General features: G+C 60.6%; 8 protein-coding genes across 8 annotated transcripts; 4 read left to right on the top strand and 4 right to left on the bottom strand.

Annotated features, from left to right (window-relative positions):
- The first annotated feature begins 442 nt into the window (after positions 1-442).
- Positions 443-2,350, top strand: JDV02_008999 (uncharacterized protein). The gene has a single exon (XM_047990636.1). It carries the CDS (start codon positions 1,137-1,139, stop codon positions 2,214-2,216), a length of 1,080 nt encoding a protein of 359 aa, XP_047846645.1. The 5' UTR covers positions 443-1,136; the 3' UTR covers positions 2,217-2,350.
- VRG4 (GDP-mannose transporter into the lumen of the Golgi) lies at positions 2,264-3,917 on the bottom strand. Its single transcript, XM_047990637.1, has 4 exons — positions 3,503-3,917; positions 3,359-3,449; positions 2,920-3,303; positions 2,264-2,867 (listed from the first exon to the last, which is right to left on the bottom strand). The coding sequence occupies exons 1-4, from the start codon at positions 3,767-3,769 to the stop codon at positions 2,425-2,427; spliced, it is 1,185 nt and encodes a 394-aa protein (XP_047846646.1). The 5' UTR covers positions 3,770-3,917; the 3' UTR covers positions 2,264-2,424.
- A 751-nt stretch (positions 3,918-4,668) lies between these two features.
- Positions 4,669-7,328, bottom strand: JDV02_009001 (uncharacterized protein; the record flags this gene model as incomplete). Its single annotated transcript, XM_047990638.1, has 4 exons — positions 4,669-5,849; positions 5,905-7,061; positions 7,122-7,197; positions 7,268-7,328. 4 exons carry the CDS (start codon positions 7,326-7,328, stop codon positions 4,669-4,671), a joined length of 2,475 nt encoding a protein of 824 aa, XP_047846647.1.
- A 475-nt stretch (positions 7,329-7,803) lies between these two features.
- JDV02_009002 (uncharacterized protein) lies at positions 7,804-8,772 on the bottom strand (the record flags this gene model as incomplete). Its single annotated transcript, XM_047990639.1, has 4 exons — positions 7,804-8,040; positions 8,113-8,364; positions 8,432-8,472; positions 8,541-8,772. 4 exons carry the CDS (start codon positions 8,770-8,772, stop codon positions 7,804-7,806), a joined length of 762 nt encoding a protein of 253 aa, XP_047846648.1.
- A 1,496-nt stretch (positions 8,773-10,268) lies between these two features.
- Positions 10,269-11,845, top strand: JDV02_009003 (Glutaminyl-peptide cyclotransferase). Its single transcript, XM_047990640.1, has 2 exons — positions 10,269-11,023; positions 11,077-11,845. The coding sequence occupies exons 1-2, from the start codon at positions 10,398-10,400 to the stop codon at positions 11,609-11,611; spliced, it is 1,161 nt and encodes a 386-aa protein (XP_047846649.1). The 5' UTR covers positions 10,269-10,397; the 3' UTR covers positions 11,612-11,845.
- A 170-nt stretch (positions 11,846-12,015) lies between these two features.
- Positions 12,016-13,053, top strand: JDV02_009004 (uncharacterized protein; the record flags this gene model as incomplete). Its single annotated transcript, XM_047990641.1, has 4 exons — positions 12,016-12,140; positions 12,226-12,421; positions 12,476-12,763; positions 12,814-13,053. 4 exons carry the CDS (start codon positions 12,016-12,018, stop codon positions 13,051-13,053), a joined length of 849 nt encoding a protein of 282 aa, XP_047846650.1.
- A 918-nt stretch (positions 13,054-13,971) lies between these two features.
- Positions 13,972-15,072, top strand: JDV02_009005 (uncharacterized protein). Its single transcript, XM_047990642.1, has one exon. It carries the CDS (start codon positions 14,058-14,060, stop codon positions 14,937-14,939), a length of 882 nt encoding a protein of 293 aa, XP_047846651.1. The 5' UTR covers positions 13,972-14,057; the 3' UTR covers positions 14,940-15,072.
- Positions 14,871-17,011, bottom strand: NMT1 (Glycylpeptide N-tetradecanoyltransferase). The gene is made up of 3 exons (XM_047990643.1): positions 16,206-17,011; positions 15,558-16,134; positions 14,871-15,486 (listed from the first exon to the last, which is right to left on the bottom strand). Exons 1-3 carry the CDS (start codon positions 16,946-16,948, stop codon positions 15,085-15,087), a joined length of 1,722 nt encoding a protein of 573 aa, XP_047846652.1. The 5' UTR covers positions 16,949-17,011; the 3' UTR covers positions 14,871-15,084.
- Positions 17,012-17,079: the final 68 nt, after the last annotated feature.

The raw sequence follows: 17,079 nt of genomic DNA on the forward strand, positions 1-17,079 counted from the left end.
GTACTATGGAGGATTAAGGCAGGAAGCTGGCAAGGCTGGTAAGGAAGGCCAGGGCGGGCGGCAACCAGAATCAGTCAGCAACAAGCCGCTCGGCACATCTTTCGTTCAGTAATCGAACCCCCCCCCCCCAACAGTTCAGGAGGAGGACGATTAGAAACAAGATATATACGTGGAAACATTATGCTTTTTCTTCTTGTTATCTCAGCTTACAAATTGAGCATGACGTCGCGAGAGGAAAAAAGAAGAGGGTCAATCTTCTCCCTCCCAGATCTCGATACTCTGTCGGCGCTGGAGACGCCTTGACGACGACTCGACGAGCTGTCCTGGGATGATGATGGATGTACTGTTTGGAAACAGCAACGTCATGTCTACCTACCTCCGACCATTCCCACCCGGCCCAGCTGCAAACCCCCTTCCCTCCCTTATCCACCTCGCCCCCTCCCCCCCACCCCGCCGTTCCGTCCCTCGGCCGCCCTCAACGTCACGGAAGGCCCGGAGCCGGGAAAGCGCCAGGCGTGTGCCACGCCGCAGCCCCGGTCCGGACCCTGGAACGCCCGCCTGCAGGCGCCTACCTTGGCCGGCAAGGTAGGTTTGTATGGGTATGTACAGTGGTGGCTGTATGTAGGAGGGGGAAACAGGCTGTTAGGCGTTGCGCAGGAAGGGGGGGCTTGGTGGGTGGCGCCATCGTCGCGAGAGCCCTGGCGCTTTGCATCGAGGTTTATTGGTGCCGAGGAAGAAGAGACGACGGCGTTTTCAGCTCGTGGAAAAATAGTCGCCCGTCCGTGGAACGCTTTTCAAGATGGGGGTGAGAGCTGCTGCGCGGGTTTCTGTCTGTCTGTTTGATTGGAAATCGCATTGCTTGCGCAATTGGGGCCCGGCGCCTCGGCCAGCGCGATGAGGGTGGCGGTTGAACCCGCCGTCGAGTATAAAACATCCGTGTAAGCCGTCGTGGAGCTTCATACACGCAGCATCAACACGAATATCCGTCGTCAAAAAGCCCCTTGGGTTATACGACATAGCCATCGATCAAGCTCCTAGCCTGCACTCACTCGTTCCTCGCCTCTCACAACCTCTCCCCCAGCTACTCGACTCACCCACCACCTCCCGTCCAAGCTCCTCCATCCATCATCAAAACCATGGCTGGCGACCTGGTGCTCATCACGGGCGCGACGGGCCACATCGGCTTCCACGTGCTGGTGCGGGCCCTCGAGGCCGGCTACAGCGTCCGCGCGGCCGTGCGCTCGCAGGCCAAGGCCGACTCGCTGCGCGCCGTGCCCGCGCTGCAGGCGGCCCTAGGCGGCCGCTCAGACTCGGATCCGGACCGGCAGCTCTCCTTCGTCGTCGTCCCGGACCTCATGGCGCCGGGCGCCTACGACGAGGCCCTCGCCGGCGGCGACGTCCGCTACGTCGTCCACATCGCGTCGCCGCTCGCCCGCGACGACATCGGCCCGGCCCAGTACGAGAGCGACCTCATCGAGCCCGCCGTCAAGGGCACGCTGGGGATGCTCGAGGCGGCCAAGCGCGCGGGCGGCGGCGTGCGGCGCGTCGTCATCACCTCGTCCATCGCCGCCCTCATGCCCTCCGGGACGGCCAACCGCTCCTCCACCGACGTGTACACGGCCGACTCGCGCTTCGAGGCGCCCGCCGTCGGCGAGCTGGAGAACGCGCTGCAGGCCTACGGCGCGTCCAAGCTCTCAGCCTTCAACGAGACCGAGGCGTGGCTGCGCCGCGAGAAGCCCGCCTTTGACGTCGTCAACGTGCATCCCAGCTTCGTCATGGGCCCCGAGGAGGTCCACCCCACGCCCGAGAGCCTGCTCGCCGGCGGCACGAATCGCATCATCCTCGGCATCGCCCTGGGCGTCAAGTCGCCGGGGCCCTTCTCCAACATGACGGTCCACGTCGACGATGTGGCGCTCGTGCACGTCGAGGCACTGAACCTCGCCATCCCGGGCAACACGAGCTACATCCTCTCGTCCAACAACCCACCCGGCACGCTCAACGGCTCAGATTACGCCGAGATCCCCAAGATTGTGGCCAAGCACTTCCCCGAGGCCGTTGCGTCGGGCCTCCTCCCCAACAACGGCAGCCTGCTCTCGGTGCCCGTCAAGGTCGATGCCAGCAAGACGGAGAAGACGTTTGGCTTCGTTCACACGTCGTTCGAGAAGCAGGTCAAAGACGTTGTTGGTCAGTACCTGGATCTCGTGCAGAAGAAATAGGCGCGCTTCACTGCAGTGGCCCTGCGGAGGAAATGGAACCCCAATTGTCTGGCCGTACAAGTCATCTATTGTAATTAAAAGCTGCTACCAACCAATCTTGTTAATACACATGGCCCTCTATCCTGAAATGACCAACTCCGTTTTCCCAGTCTCGTGTACTCGTGCACCTCTGGAGGAATGCTTGGCGTCACGGCTTGATCGAGCGTCTTTATGAACTGGCGGCATCCTTTTCGCTGCGGGCGCTGGCGCTCATCGGCGCCTGGTTCGTTGTCGGCAACGTAGGGCCCGAGTGCTTCGACTTGTTGTTCTTGGCGAGCGTGTAGAGAAGGCCGCTGACGAAGCCGAGGAAGATGGCCGTGACGCCGCCAAAGGTGACCGGGTCGGAGAAGAAGATGAGACCGGCCACGGCCACGGGGAGCTTGTTGAGCGCGCCGGCCATGGCGTACGTCGTCGACGAGGTGGCGCGGATGCACCAGGCCGTGCAGTAGGAAATAAAGATGGCAGCCAGGCCCGAGTAGATCATGCCAATCATGAGGCTCTGACGCGTCTCCACGGGGAAGTTCTTGATGAGATTGGCACTGGACCAGTCCTCAATGACGAGCGAGCCGACCAGCAGCACGGGGATCGTGAGCAGGTTGTTGTAGAACATGACTGTGCAGGGTTAGTCCTGTGCACGGGGAGACATTGACATGTGGGAACTCACCATCCCAGTTCTTGAAGTTGGTAAACTTGATGGCCTTTCGCATGCTCAGGACATACAGGGCAGAGCAGAAGACGTTGATGAGCATCCAGGCATAGCCGGCGTTGAGGGTCGAGACAGCAGGGGCACCGGCCTTGAGACCCGCCGAAGCGATCGACTTGGCGTTGCTAAAGTCGGCCCAAGCCGCCACCATGGAGCTGAAGACCATGAGGCAGAAGGAAACGAGGCTCAGGGCGCTGACGCTGCCACCGAACCACATGACCTCACCGTAGGCGGTGACAATAATGGCCAAGTTCTTGAAGATGGTGTAGACGGGGACTGAGAGGTACTGGAGGGCCTTATTGCCGGTGAAGATCATACCCACCAGGAGGAGTGAGATGGGGAACCCTAAAAGGTCAGCGACGAGATCCATGCCAAGATGAGAGCGTTATGAGGCGCATACATTTCTTGGCCCTCTGGGTGTCAAAGTCATCGAGCTCCCGGATCAGGCCCAGCTGTTTACCGGCCACGATAGTGACTGTGCTGACGATGGACTGTTCCGATCAGTAGGAGTGGGTGAGTAGGCTTGAGACGGCGCTCAACTCACCTGAATCGCGAGGTACAGCAAGTGAAGATTCCACGAGTTGCCCGACACGACGTACTTGTTGACAAGCGTCATGCTGATGGAGGACAGGCAGTAGGCGATGACGGAGACACCGCCGCTGCCCTCGACGGATTTGAGCCACGAGGGTGCGGCGGGGCTCGAACGCCGGGGCGGCGAGAGCGAGAAACGGCCCTTATCGGCGGCGCCGTTGAGGCCAGTGGCCGCGTCGGGCACGCGCACCACGAAGTCGTCGGTCTTCTTGTCCGCCATGGTGCCGACAGTGGGGGGGAGGGACGAGAGGTGCACTTAACGAGCGACGAGTTGCATCCGCTGGGCGCGAGGCTGGCGATGGGCGGCGCGCGACTGACGCTGGGACTGGACAGGACGGGGAGCGCGAAGGTGAAAGTGAAGAAATACGGGAACACGTAAAAGGACCAGCTTTTGATGAGATGGATGGCGGACGGCGGATGGTGGTTGGCTGACGGGCCTGCGCCACACGAAGGGGACAGGCACCGCCACATTCAGGGGTGCGTGTAACTTGCGCGAGCGGGCAGATGGGGCGGGTGCAGCGGTACGTACCCGCCAAGCACGCATCCTTCCGGATGGGCGTTTCTCCCGCAATTCGCAACCCCATATTTTTCGTATCGCAATGAAAAAAATCAGAAAAATCTCAATTGGTGGGCCAATCAGCCCCAGTTGCTAATTCTGTCCGCGACAGTGCCTTGGTCTCGCAACTTACTGTGGGGTCTGCTTCCATGATCGCCGGGACCTCAGTTACGAATGCGTCAGGCGCTTCTCGTCCAAGGTGCGGGATGCTTGCGCACGCCGTGCATAGCCTGATGGCCGACCCTTTGGGTACCAAGTACGCTTGACTGAGTACCTTATCCCAACACCAAACAACGGTCTGCAGTGGCGTGGCGAGGACTGGGTGGCCACACCGTGCCGGGACCCGGAGGCGCTCCAGCGTGCCGTACCCAGCGGGCCCGGAAGTGACGCGGAACTACTCTGTAACCGGTCCGTGATGACATTCACGGATGCTTCTGCGGGCAGTGGGACTATCATCGCGCATGCAGCAGCAGCTCGGACCACGCTGCGCTCGCCGGGCCGACCCGGGGGCTCGGGTGCTACGCGCCAAGGCTTTGCATGAATTTACCATCCTGAAACTCAAATTACATTGCGGACTGGCTGGAGACGCTCAACACCGGAGCGTCCTTGGTCGGGAGGAGGCTCTGCTGCTGTTCGGCGGGATCCTTCTCCGGCGTCTGGTCCTCGCTCGGGAGGCCGGGGCTGTCCTCGGCGACGACCTCCTTTGTGACTACGACCTGCCGCGGGCCGATCCTCTTCACCCATTCCTTCGTGTTCAGGCCATATGCCTCCTCGGGCCACAGCTTCTGCGATATCAGTCTGCCAGGCGACGTGGCGTCAATGAGCCGCCTCAGCCTGGTCAGCCCTGTCCTGCCCGTAACCAGCAACACCGACATGGCTACGATGATTGCGAGAGCCACGGCGAGCACGACGAATGCCGGCACCGCGAACGGGATGCGGTACCTGACCTGCTTTCGGAACGCCGTTACAGGCACCATGTCATGCTGGTCGCTGTTCGTCGCGCGCTTGGCTAGACCGGCGGCGACAGACGTCAGCCCCCAGCCCTTGGTCCCGACGACGGCATTGGCAGCGATATCAGTCCAGACAAGGTTGATAATCTGGGACGCTTCGTCGGCGCTCTTGGACAGCTGCTGCCATTTGGCGAAGAGAGCCAGACCCGTCTGCCCCGAGTAATCGCCGTAGGCGTTGCCACCGGGCCTCGCGATGCTAAAGGCGTTCTGCAGTGCCTGAGCATAAAAGGTGGCGCCGGGCAGGTTCTGACCACCGCGGGTGCTGTCTCGCAAGCGGCCTGTGAGCAACATGGTAAGGTCGTCTACGAGCCCCGGAAGGCGCAACTTCTCCTGCGCAATGGTGGTGATGTTTTGCTTGATCGAGTCCTCGATGGTCGCGTTGGCCCTGCCGAGGACTCCCCAGAGCGGCTGGGCGTTGCCGATGGTGAAGTTGTGCATGTCTTCGACCCCCCACAGCGGCAGATCAGAGGGGCTGGGATACTTCTTTGGCTCAACATTGGCCACCTTCAGGGCGGACAAATCTGTGCCGTTGTACTGGAACGTCACTGTCTTGATGCTGGCTATGACAGATGATGCGCAACTGTATACTGGGAACACCCACTTGGACCCTGGATCGGGCACCAGCGGGTTACCTTGATCTGTGCGCTGAGCGGCGCCATAGACGAGACCACATGCTATCAGTGTGCTGTTGATGTTGGCTGGGTCCATGAGCAGGGCGCCTCGGCACTGCTGGCCTATCGAATTGTCAGCCAGCTCAGCCCAAACACATTGACGACGCAATGCTCGTACCGATTTGTGAGAACTGGTTTGCTGTGATGTTGTAAGGGTTTATGCCTTTGTTTGTGGTTTTGTTGAATGATAGATACTCGCCAAAGGTAGTGCTGGATCTGATGGCCTGATACAAGAGGTTGAATGTGGTCGCGTTTGTGCTCTGGAAGGACGAGTTGCCCTGTATCTCCATGTCCGGCTTGGAATCAATCCATTTGATATTGTTCATATCTGGATTCGTGAGGTTGAAATACAGCAGTGTCAGGTAGTTGTTCAACCATGCGGCGTTGTACGCTCGCGATTTCAGATCGATGTCGCCTTGGCCATTGTACGCCCACGGGTCCGTGAGAGTTGGGACCGGTGCCTTGCGTGATAGGTTCCAGAACCCCCCATTGTCTACGATGTAGGTGCGGCCAAGCGCGGGAAACCCGTCGTACTCTTCGAGTTGGAAATGAAACGTCAAGTTGAGGTCCACGCACTGCGTCTCGGGCTCGATGAAGAGGAGATCCTCGGACCAACTGCTGCCGTACCGGTACGTGGTGCCGGGGACCGTGTGGTTTCGGAAGCCGATGCCACCGGTGATAGTGTCGACAATGACCCCCTCGACAACGTGCCTGTCCGGCTCGAGAATGAGCGTCGTGATTTGCCGATACGCGGACCTGAGGGCCCATCCCAGCTTGCCGCCCGCATCCGTCGCGTTGAAGTACGCCCTCCACTGGATATCGAAGACGCTCGAGACGGATGGCGAGAAGGCGGTGGCCCCGCCGCCGAACAAATCATGCAGCGAGCTCGGTATGGCGCGGTCGAATTTGACGTCGAGGCATACTTCTGCGAGGCCCTTCTTCTCGCATGTCTGGGTTTTCACCGTCCCGGGGCACGGGTCGGGGCCACACACCCGGCCGAACGGGGCCGAACTCCGCCACGGAGTGCCGGCGCCAAAGGGGGACAGGTCCTTGAGATATGTGAAGTGCTCAAGCTGCGCGTCGCCGCGTGGCGTCACGGTGTCGTACAAGCCCAGGGGCGTCACGATGGACGCTACGGAGATGAGGGTGAGGGCAACGGTCTGGAAGATGCCGATGAAGCTGACGTGCTTCGTGACGCCATGACCGCCCGCGGCGGTGTCGGTCCGCAGAATGCTAGGCCACAGTGACGTGTGGAGGAAACGACCGAGGACAGACCTTGTTCATCAGTTGGCCGGTTCAAAAAGGAAGCTGGGGATCGTCGGAGGGGCGCGTTACCAAGTGACTACCGAGTTCTTCTCTGCAATGTACGCGGCCAAGAGGATCGGAAGCGCCAAAGGAATCAGGAGTTGCACTTGGAGGTGCCGCTGTCAGTTTACAAGTTATACACACAAAGTACATATATCGCACGGTTTGCGACTTACACAGGAACACGCCCGTGGCGATGAGGCCGGACGCCTCCCCGACGGATATCTCCAGGACCATTATGAAGTCGTTGCGGGCGCACCCGACGGTGCAAGATTCTCAATCAACCCCATGAGGCTCGGTGATTTGGAGTTGTCCGCCTGGACTTGGGCTGGCAACAATTGCCCCGAGCGGCCGAAACCAGCTCGTTGCTTACGGTCGGCTGGTGCAGGGGTATTTCACGCTCTGCAGGGGCGGCGGCCAGGGTCGCGGGGGAGACACGCGAGGATGGCGCCCGTGTTTGAGGGGTCGAATGCTACTCTTTCAAGGATGTGGGAAGTACGAAGACGTTTTTGCAGAATCAGATCTTCTGCCCTACAGCCCTAAACAACATGTCTCTCCTCCTGATGATGCCGTGGCGTGCAAGGATCAACACGACGATTCACCTGCAATGCAACAACCGCGAGCACAACTGCGACGCTGCAACTCCTACAGCACTTCGTATACTGTACTTGGTATGCGAACCATTCACGCTGTAAATGACTAGTTTGGACTACTACAGCAGCAGGACGGCGCCAAGCAATGATCCCAAAACCCCTGCAAAGCCCAAGTCGGCAGGCCCCATGACGGCGCCGACAGCCTTGGAAGAGCTCGTTGCTTGCGCCCCCGCGCCGCCGCCGCCGCTCGTCGTCGCGGCGGCTGTTGTGTCCGGCGCGCTCGTGATCGAAGAGTCTGCAGTCTTGGAGTCGGTCTGCGTCGCCTTTGCCTTCCACGGCTGCGTCGTCGACAGGCTCTTTTTCCCACCACGGTCAGCAAACAAACGGGCAGTGTTTCGCGGGCTCGGCGACCGGTCTGGAACACTTACAAACAAGTCCTTGCAGCAGTTTTCCTCGTCGCAGACGGTCCCGTCCGTGCAGCACCATTGGTTCTTCGCGTTGTAGCACCGATAGTAGGGGAACGCGCCGCTGCACCAGTGCATGTCTTTATGCGCCTTTTGACAGCAGCCCTCGCCCGAGTCGGCCTTTGTGCACTGGAAAACCCCGGAGCCCGTGGGACTGATGGTCGAGCGAGTCGGTGAGGCTGGCGCGCCGGCTTTGCCAGTCTCTCCCGGGCCGCCCTAGAGACTCGTCGTTAGTCGTTGTCCAGGGCTCTTGGAGAAGGGGGAAGGGAGCCGGCGTGCGTACCCAGTCCTTGCAACAGGCGTTTGTCTTTCCGACGCAGAGACCTGTGATGGCTGTGAGAAACCTAGCGCCAGGCGACGATGATGAAGGGAAAGAGTCCTGGGAGTCATACTTGCGGCGTTGCAGCATTGCTGGCCTTTGTCTGGGTTAAAGCACCCAATGCGTGCGCAGATGATGTAGCCCTCGCCGAAGCATTGCTCGCAGGTGCTTCCGAGGGTGCAAATACCGTCCCCAAAGGCGCGCGGCGAAATGTCCCCTTGCCCGCCGAACCCCGGCAGCAGCATCTTGTACTGCGCGCATGCCGTGCTGGCGGCAGCAAGAACCGCGAGTATGGAGCGCCTCATTCTGGAATCGGCTTTTGGTCGTGAGCGGCGCAAGCTGTCGACAAACAAAGGAGGATCGGGCAGAGGTGAAACGTGCGGTTCTCGCGACGACACCTCCAACACTGCCCAAATGATCGCCAACCACCCATCGCCCTAAAGCTCAAGGCCGCAATTTCCGAACCGGTCATTGAGGCTCAATTGCTGCCTCGCCCGTTTCCTGTGCCCGCTGTCACGTTCTCGCGGTAAGCATGCATCCACCGCGGGGTGCGATTCCACCGAATGTACCAGGGTGCGAGAGTCTTCAGCTCCTGCAGGAACCGTCAGGGGCTTCAACTTGCTTGCGGGGATGAGCTCCCGACTGACCAAAAGGATACAGAATGTGAACACGGGGAGAGCGACTAGACTAACAATACCGCTGGGATGTCGCTGTACCATTATACCAAGAGTCAGGATGATGCGCATAGCTGAAAGTCGTTGAGTCTGGCATCAATGTCTAAATTCCGTAATAGGAAATTGCAACCTCTCTGATTGGGCGCGCATCGACGGTATGGCGATGCATGTCTGCACGGCCGCTGTGAAGACTCACCAACAGCGTGCCTGGCAAGAGGCCCGTGTTCTGTGTCATGAATTGAGACCCCAGAGAGTGGCGTGGAGCATTGGGCGCAAGGTACCAAGACAAGGACCAAGAGCGAGCATATCGGTGTCAATGACATGATGTGTTTCCGGTGCTGGCATTATGTGCCTTCACCTCAACCTCTGGCTGGTGCATAGGATAGTTATGGCTTCGGTGCGTCTGGGACGGAGATGCTGCTGCCGTAGGGGGTTAACAGAAAGACATGTTTAGATGTTCTCGCTACAACGTTGACCGGCAAAGAGGTTCTCAGCTATGGAACTCAAACATCATGACTCAAAGTGACCGCTTCCAACACTGCGGAGGGGAGACCATGAAGGTCCTCTAGAGGGCCGACAGGCCGAGCTTGTGGGAGGCAATGTCTGTTGCTCACCATCCCGTGGGCACTATAAGAGCTTCATTGATACGCGGTTTCCCTCGATAAAACCGGACGGTCAGCTCGTGTTCTCAAGCTGTTTCCGTACTGGGCGCTCGATGGATGTGAATGCCAGCAACGCAACTGGTCCTGGGCCCTGGGACGAAAAAAGAGCTGATTGGCATGGCACAATTGGCATGCTCAAGCATGGAGCCCGACTGCCGAGCTGGGCCGGCAATGGTACACCACTGTACATAATGTAGCAGGCCCTTAGGTTAGTACCGGCCGCTTGTGAGTGATGGTGGTTGCTCCAGTTTGGGGATTCAAGTTTTGCGACAGAGGACGCTGGGGGATAAGCCTGGAGCCCAGCACATGCCGTCGGCAGGCCCCTGATGAACGGGCAGGTCCAGCCCCGATATGAGAGGCCCAGGCCCCCAATTGGTGCCCCGCAATCGGCGACGCCAGGTCCTCCACTGCCCAAGCCACGCCACGCCGCAGCGGCCCCCAGTCCACTTCCGATCAGTGTCTCGCATCTGTCTTCAAGCACGACGTGGCCGCGTCGCAGCAACTCCGTGCCAACCACCGCTCTTTATCACCGCAACCTTTGCTTTCCCGTCTCCCGCCTCTCTCCGCCATGTGCATTGCCATCAAGTGCCGGCGATGCCCATGAGAATGCCTCTGCGCACCAGCGCCGTCCTGCTGCTGGCGACGCTGCTGGCCCTCGTCTGGCCGGCGTGCGCCCTAACGACCCTCGACGACGATGACCTGCGACATATCCCCTCGCCCGGCGACGACTTCGATATTCACAATGGCAAGCTGTTGGCGCCGATACTGATCCCCCGCGTGCCGGGAACCGAGGGCTCAGAGAAGACGCAGCGCCACTTTGTCGATTTCTTCAAGAGTAACTTGCCGGAATGGCAAGTCCTCTGGCAGAACTCGACATCAAGGACGCCCGTGACGGGTGACCGGGACGTGCCGTTTGCGAACCTCATTTTTCGGCGCGATCCGCCCGGAGCGCCGGCGGGAGAGGTCTCGCGGCTGACGCTCGTCGCGCACTTTGACAGCAAGTACGAGCCGACGGGATTCATCGGCGCCACCGACAGCGCCGCGCCGTGCGCCATGCTGATGCACGTTGCGAGGAGCATTGAGAACGCGCTCAAAGCGAAATGGAGCGCCGACGGGGACCATGATGGGCTTGACGTGGCACACGGAATGCAGATTGTGCTGCTGGACGGCGAGGAGGCATTTCTACACTGGACGGACGACGACTCCCTGTACGGCGCAAGGTGAGGAGCAGCTCCCTACGCGGATGGTCTGCATTAAATTGACAGCACATCAGGTCTCTTGCTTCAGAGTGGGAATCTCACTTCCATTCTTCCATGTCTACATATCGAACGCCGCTCGACTCCATCAGCCTCTTTGTGCTGCTCGACCTGCTCGGCTCGGCGGGCCCCAAGATCCCCTCCTACTTCCTCACGACGCATTGGGCATACAAGAACATGGCCCTCATCGAGAAGCGCATGCGCGATCTCGGGCTGCTCGAGAGCAAACCGACGCACGCCTTCTTGCCCGAAACCGATAAGCACCCCGACCAATTTTCGGGGTGGATGACCATTTCCGACGACCACGTCCCATTTATGCACCGTGGCGTGGACATTCTCCATGTCATCCCGTCGCCCTTCCCGGAAGTCTGGCACAAGATGGAAGACGACGGCGAGCACCTGGACCTGCCGACCGCGCGCGACTGGGCCAAGATCGTAACGGCCTTTACAGCCGAGTGGATGGACCTCAAGGGTCACATGCCGAAGCAGAGCTCAACAAAGGAGAAGCGAAGCGTGACCGCCGCTGCTTCGAGCTCGAGGACTGAGTTGTAGGAATCGTATCCTAGACTTTTTGCATGGAATCTCTGGCGTCGGCGTTCTTTGTGCGTGTGCGGGCCAGGCTTGGTCTAATAGAAGACAGCGAAGCTTGCAATCACGGCCACTAGAGCGGCACGTAGATTGCTTCTGAATACGTACAGCCCTTGATTTCTCTTGAGGGAACATGCCAAATAATTCCCCAAGGTTTGGGCCCTGATCAATGCGCACTTGGCATCGTTCCGCTCCGTGGGCATGACAGTGTGCGCTAGTAAGCGCACAGTACCCTCACAGCATTAGCCAATCAGGACCCACCTGGCGCAACCACGTAACCCTCAATTGGAACTGGAGCTTCTTCGAGCTGTCTGTCTGTCATCTTCCGTGTCGCCGTGTCCCACCACCCTCGCAACACGCAACGCACAATGCGCTTCCTGACAGCATCGACGCTGCTGGCCCTTGCGGGCGCGGTCCACGCCGCATCGCCATGGACATTTTCTGACGGTATCGTCACTGTGGTGTCCAAGGCCGCCGACAACGTGGTTGAGAAGTACGTGGAAGCTCTCGAGCATGCGTGGGGGGTGGAAGGTCCCAGCTTCCATGAACCTAGCATCGCTGACCCGAACGCTTCACAGGTTCTCCGATACCGATCGAGCAAAGAAGACTGTCACGCTAGGCCACCAGGACACGCTCAAGGTGTCCCTGACCGCCCAGGAGGGCTCCAAGGCGAGGAGGCCGCACCAGGCCTTCCTCGTCCTCAAGGAGGCATCTGGCTTGGAGGCGCCGTTTCCCCTGACAGTAAAGCCGTCCGGCAAGGGAAGCGTGCAAATCGTGCGTGCAATTCAAGTCGACCTGACTCATCAACGATTGCTGACACGGATATAGACGCAAAAGGACCTGCCCGTGCAGCTCCTGCTCTCGCAGTCGCCGCTCGAGGCCACCCTCATCATTGGCTCCCAAGGCTCGACCAAGGGCACCGTCACGCCCGTCTTCAACGTTGCTGTGACGCTTGACGTCAATGGCCCGGCGCCAGCGTACGAGAAGCCGCTGCGATATGGGCCGTTGGCGGAGATCCACCACATCTTCCGCGCCGGCCCCAAGAACCCACCCAAGATCGTCTCGCTGGTGTTTTCGCTGGCCGTCCTCGCCACCGTGCCGGCTCTCCTGGTTGGGGTGAGTGTTGACGCCGATTCGACGTGGTATGCGTTTACTGACAGCATTAGTGGCTTGTGCTTGGTGCCAACGTCAGCCACATCTCCAAGGCTCTTGGCAGCGCGCCCATCTCCCACGCCGTCTTCTTCGGCTCGATTGTGGCCATGGAGGGCGTCTTCTTCCTCTACTACAGCAGCTGGAACCTCTTCCAGGCGCTGCCGGCGATGGGCGTTGTCGGCGCCGCGGCTTTCCTGAGCGGAACCAAGGCCCTGGGCGAGGTGCAGCGCCGCCGTGGGGCGGGCGAGCGATGAGCCGTTGCGGGTGCCGAGCTAGACGTGCTTGGGAGTGTAGCGACCGGGTCGCTTGCGCGGCGCGGACGATGTGGCGTCGTCTACGAAGTACGTGAGATACAAATTTGGGCGGGATCGGATGACAACTTTCATGTCAAAGCGATGTAAGATACGTACTTAAAATGGCATAGACTCTGGATTTTTGCACATTGAGTAATCCCGGTTTCTACTGTCGCTGGCGGCGGGTTTGGGCCTGGCCTGCTCGCCGCTCGGCAGAGTGGACCACAGGTACTTCGTACTAGTGTTGGTCGCCCGATTGGGAACGACGTCACAACTCCGAGGTACTGCTTCCAAATCGCCATGTCTCTTGCCATGCAGCCTGCCACACCACCATCTGCATCTGCATCTGCATCTATCTAGCCGCATTGCCATCCAAGTGACTGACAGGCTGGAGTGGTCGCGTGCTTCTACCCCTTGCGCTGACGCCGGACTCGAGCCTCGGGACACTATTAGCACCAGCCACGCGTTCACTCTTAAGCGCCAGGCTCACCAACCTCGACCCATCCGCCGACAACCTCGGCTGAGCTGCACAAGACTCCACGCCTGTTGGAAACGCTCACAAAATGGTAGATGTGTACGTGCTCGGCTCCTGTATTCACCGAGGGGGAGCAATGGGTGTCATCGGCGAAATGTTGCGGTTGGGACCGCGAAAGAAAGCTGACTGAGCGCACGCAGCTCGCGAGCCTTCCCCTCGGTCGAGGAGACACTCCGGCACCCTGCCTATCCCAGCGCCATCTGGGCCCTGGAGCCTCACAGACATGGCGTCCTCGGCGCGGCCGTCAACCGCGGAGGGCCCGTGAACATCGCGTGGGCGATTCATGGGTCTGGTCCCATTAAGCTGGTGGTATGTTTCTCTTCGCTCCCCCCGCCCCTCGGCCTGTCTCTTCATCCTCTCTCTCTCTGGTGTCTTCGCGTCGTACAAGACACACACACGTGCTGACACAAGTCGTCCATCGCCGGCATTAATGCAGATGATCATGGGCCTCGCCGGTGTCAAGACGTCGTGGCAGCGACAGACGCGGTACTTTGGGCACGACCGCGGGGACGCGTACTCGGTACTGCTCATCGACAACCGCGGCATGGGCGGCAGCGACAAGCCGCTGGCGCGGTACTCGACGTCGCAGATGGCCCTCGACGTGCTCGACGTGCTGGACCACGTCGGCTGGACGGCGCCGCGCAGCGTCAACGTCGTGGGCATCTCGCTCGGGGGCATGATCGCCCAGGAGCTCGCCTGCGCGGCGCCCCAGCGCGTCCAGTCGCTCTCCTTGCTGTGCACCTCGGCGCACGTCCGCAGCGGCAAGTCGCTCCCGCAGACGCTCGTCGAGCGCGCCGGCATGCTCAAGCCCAAGGCCGAGGGCGACGCCATTGCCGACACGGGCCGCTCCATCTTCGTCGACGAGTGGCTCGTCGCCCCCGACGCCGAGGACCTGCCCGTCCCCGGCGTCACGCCGCGCTGCGCCGACGTCGTGCCCGGCGGGTACCGCAGGTTCGACAGTAATTTCCAGCGCTTCCAGGCCCAGGAGCTGGCCAAGAGGCGCGCCGACGGGGCGTTTACCCTGCGCGGGTTCCTGTGCCAGCTCGTCGCCGCGGGGTGGCACCGCAAGTCGGACGAGCAGCTGCGGCGCATGGCCGACGCGGTCGGCCGCCAGAGGATCATGGTCATGCACGGCACGGGCGACAACATGATTACCGTGGCCAATGGGCAGAAGCTCATCGACGTGATTGAGCCGGGCACGGGGCTGATTGTCGAGGGCATGGGGCATGCGCCCATCATGGAGCGGTTCAAGTGGTTCAACGACCTGCTCGAGGAGAAGCTCAACGAGTGGACGAAAATCGTAGAGCCTTGAGGGAAGCCTTTGAATACTTTTTTATTTCTTGTACACGCGTTTTGCCATCCTTTTTACATGACTTGTGAAGTTGGCTACGTAGGCATGAAAGTTGAGGACAACATGCCACATTACACGTGTCTATGGTAAGGGGCCCCCTTTTCGCTCACGGCATCACCAGGCCGATGCCGCTGAGGTTCTCCTCGTCCAGCTGGTTGCGCTTGTCGACGCCGCCGGCGATGGGATTCATTTGGTAGTTGAAGAGGTAGTAGTGCAGCTGGCCGTCGCCGCCGCCAAACTTTTGCTGCTCGAGGAAGAGCGCGTTGTCCATGAGGGTGAGGGCGTTGAAGACGTCGAAGCGGGCCTTCTTGGCCAGGATGAGAGCGTCGTGCATGAGGCCGTTGAGGCGCGTCTTGAGGGCGGCCTTGTCGAAGGGCTGGGCGACGCCCGTCTCGGAGGCGTAGTAGAAGAGGTAGGCGACGCGCAGGACGTCGTGTTTGGGGTTGTTGATGATGGACGACTCGACGCAGAAGAAGGAGAAGAAGTCGGTGATTTTCTTGTCCACGTCCTGTCGCAGGTGATCAGTACTGTGAAATATGAGGCCAACAAGTGAGGGCGAGTGTGATGCGGCGCGCTTACCTCGACCACGTAGGACCAGATGACCTGCTCCACGTTGGGCTTGGGGATGAACCAGTGCAGCGCCTCCTCCTCGGTGAAGTCGGGTGCCATGTCGAACCGCCCGAGGTAGCGCTTCATCAGCGCCAGCACGGCGGGGATGTCCTTGGGCGTCATGGCGCGCAGGCCCCTCGTGGAGGTGCTGTCGGGCAGCGCGTACTTGCGGATCTGGTACTGGGGCTTGCTGCCGGCGGGCAGGGGGCTGAAGCCGCACTCGTTGAGCTTCTGCCAGTTGATGGAGCGGTGGAAGTAGCGGCACGTGCTGACAGGCTTGGGCAGGACGATGCCGGCCGTGAAGAGGCCCTGCCAGACGCCCTCGGTGTTGCTGATGCGCGTCACCTCCTTGATGAGCACGGGCGCGAGGCGCTTGCCGCGCAGCTTCTTGTGGATGCACAGGAAGTTGACCTCGGAGCACATGATGTGCTTGTCGCGCACGCGCAGGCGGCAGGGGATGGCGGAGATGAAGGCGACGAGCTTGCGCGACTGCGAGGCCCGCACGCCGACGTGGTACTTGCGATTCCAGCCGGGTGCCATCATGGCCCTGGAGACGGTGAATGATTTAGCATATGAACAGGAAAGCTGCGAAGGAGGGACCTCTGGGGGGGGTCTTACCATCGCAAAATCTCGGGCGAATAGTTGAAGCGGAACATGGCCTCGTCGTCCTCGACGTAGTGCCCGTTGAGCAGCTCGTACACCTCCTTGATCTCCTCGTCGCTGGTCAGGTCGACCGTCACCCACTCGAAGCCCGGGACGAGAGCCGCGGGCTCCTTGGACACCTCGTCGATGGTCTGGATCTTGAGGGGGCCCTCCTCGGCTACCTTTTCGTTGTCGCCGAAGCGCGGGACGGGCTGCGTCTGCCAAAACTTGTACGCACCCATGTCCTTGACGTTCTTGCCAGCGGCGGCCAGCCCCGTCATGATGTCCTGCAGGTTCATCTTCTTGAGCATCTCGGCCGCCTGCTCGGGCGAAGGGTCCGCGCCACCGCTGCCCGAGGCCTGCGACAGCTCCTGGCGGAGGCTTGGGTTCAGCGCGAGCAGCTCCTTCATCTGCTGTGGCGTGAGGCCGCCAATGGCCTTTTTGATCTCCGACTCGTGATCGGCGGCGGTGGTGCCGCCGCTGGACTTGTGGCCCGTGAGCAGCTCCTTGGCCTTCTTGCGCTTCGACTTCTTCTTCTTGCTTGACGAGGACGAAGACCCCGCGGCGGCGGCTGCGGCGCCTTCGGCCGTCGTCGTGGCACCGGCTGGCGCATCGTCGTCGCCGTCTTCGTCGGACTCCATCTCGGCCTGCTTGCCCTTGAGCTTGGCGTCGGTCTCGTCGACGACGGGCTCCACGGGCTTGGATTCCTCGGGCGGCATGGTTGCAGCGGTGGCGGCGGCGGGCGTGGATGGTGCTGGAGGGGAATACACTGGCGCGGTCCGGGACGAAGACGTGCCACAAGGTGGAAAGGTTGGTCACCTTGCTTGGTGGGATGGTGGGGTCAACGGCT

Source organism: Purpureocillium takamizusanense, chromosome 9 (assembly GCF_022605165.1).
Source record: "Purpureocillium takamizusanense chromosome 9, complete sequence".
Taxonomy (NCBI): Eukaryota; Fungi; Ascomycota; class Sordariomycetes; order Hypocreales; family Ophiocordycipitaceae; genus Purpureocillium; species Purpureocillium takamizusanense.

What these genes read in the sequence shown, in the direction of transcription:
- JDV02_008999 (XM_047990636.1), top strand. Translation starts at nt 1,137, where the DNA reads ATGGCTGGCGACCTGGTGCTCATCACGGGCGCGACGGGCCACATCGGC.
- VRG4 (XM_047990637.1), bottom strand. Translation starts at nt 3,769, where the DNA reads ATGGCGGACAAGAAGACCGACGACTTCGTGGTGCGCGTGCCCGACGCG. An exon ending in TGCTGTACCTCGCGATTCAG is followed by an intron (nt 3,450 to 3,502) that starts GTGAGTTGAGCG and finishes TGATCGGAACAG; the next exon opens with TCCATCGTCAGCACAGTCAC. An exon ending in CAACTTCAAGAACTGGGATG is followed by an intron (nt 2,868 to 2,919) that starts GTGAGTTCCCAC and finishes AACCCTGCACAG; the next exon opens with TCATGTTCTACAACAACCTG.
- JDV02_009003 (XM_047990640.1), top strand. Translation starts at nt 10,398, where the DNA reads ATGCCCATGAGAATGCCTCTGCGCACCAGCGCCGTCCTGCTGCTGGCG. An exon ending in GACTCCCTGTACGGCGCAAG is followed by an intron (nt 11,024 to 11,076) that starts GTGAGGAGCAGC and finishes ACAGCACATCAG; the next exon opens with GTCTCTTGCTTCAGAGTGGG.
- JDV02_009005 (XM_047990642.1), top strand. Translation starts at nt 14,058, where the DNA reads ATGCAGATGATCATGGGCCTCGCCGGTGTCAAGACGTCGTGGCAGCGA.
- NMT1 (XM_047990643.1), bottom strand. Translation starts at nt 16,948, where the DNA reads ATGCCGCCCGAGGAATCCAAGCCCGTGGAGCCCGTCGTCGACGAGACC. An exon ending in TCGCCCGAGATTTTGCGATG is followed by an intron (nt 16,135 to 16,205) that starts GTAAGACCCCCC and finishes CACCGTCTCCAG; the next exon opens with GGCCATGATGGCACCCGGCT. An exon ending in TCTGGTCCTACGTGGTCGAG is followed by an intron (nt 15,487 to 15,557) that starts GTAAGCGCGCCG and finishes CACCTGCGACAG; the next exon opens with GACGTGGACAAGAAAATCAC.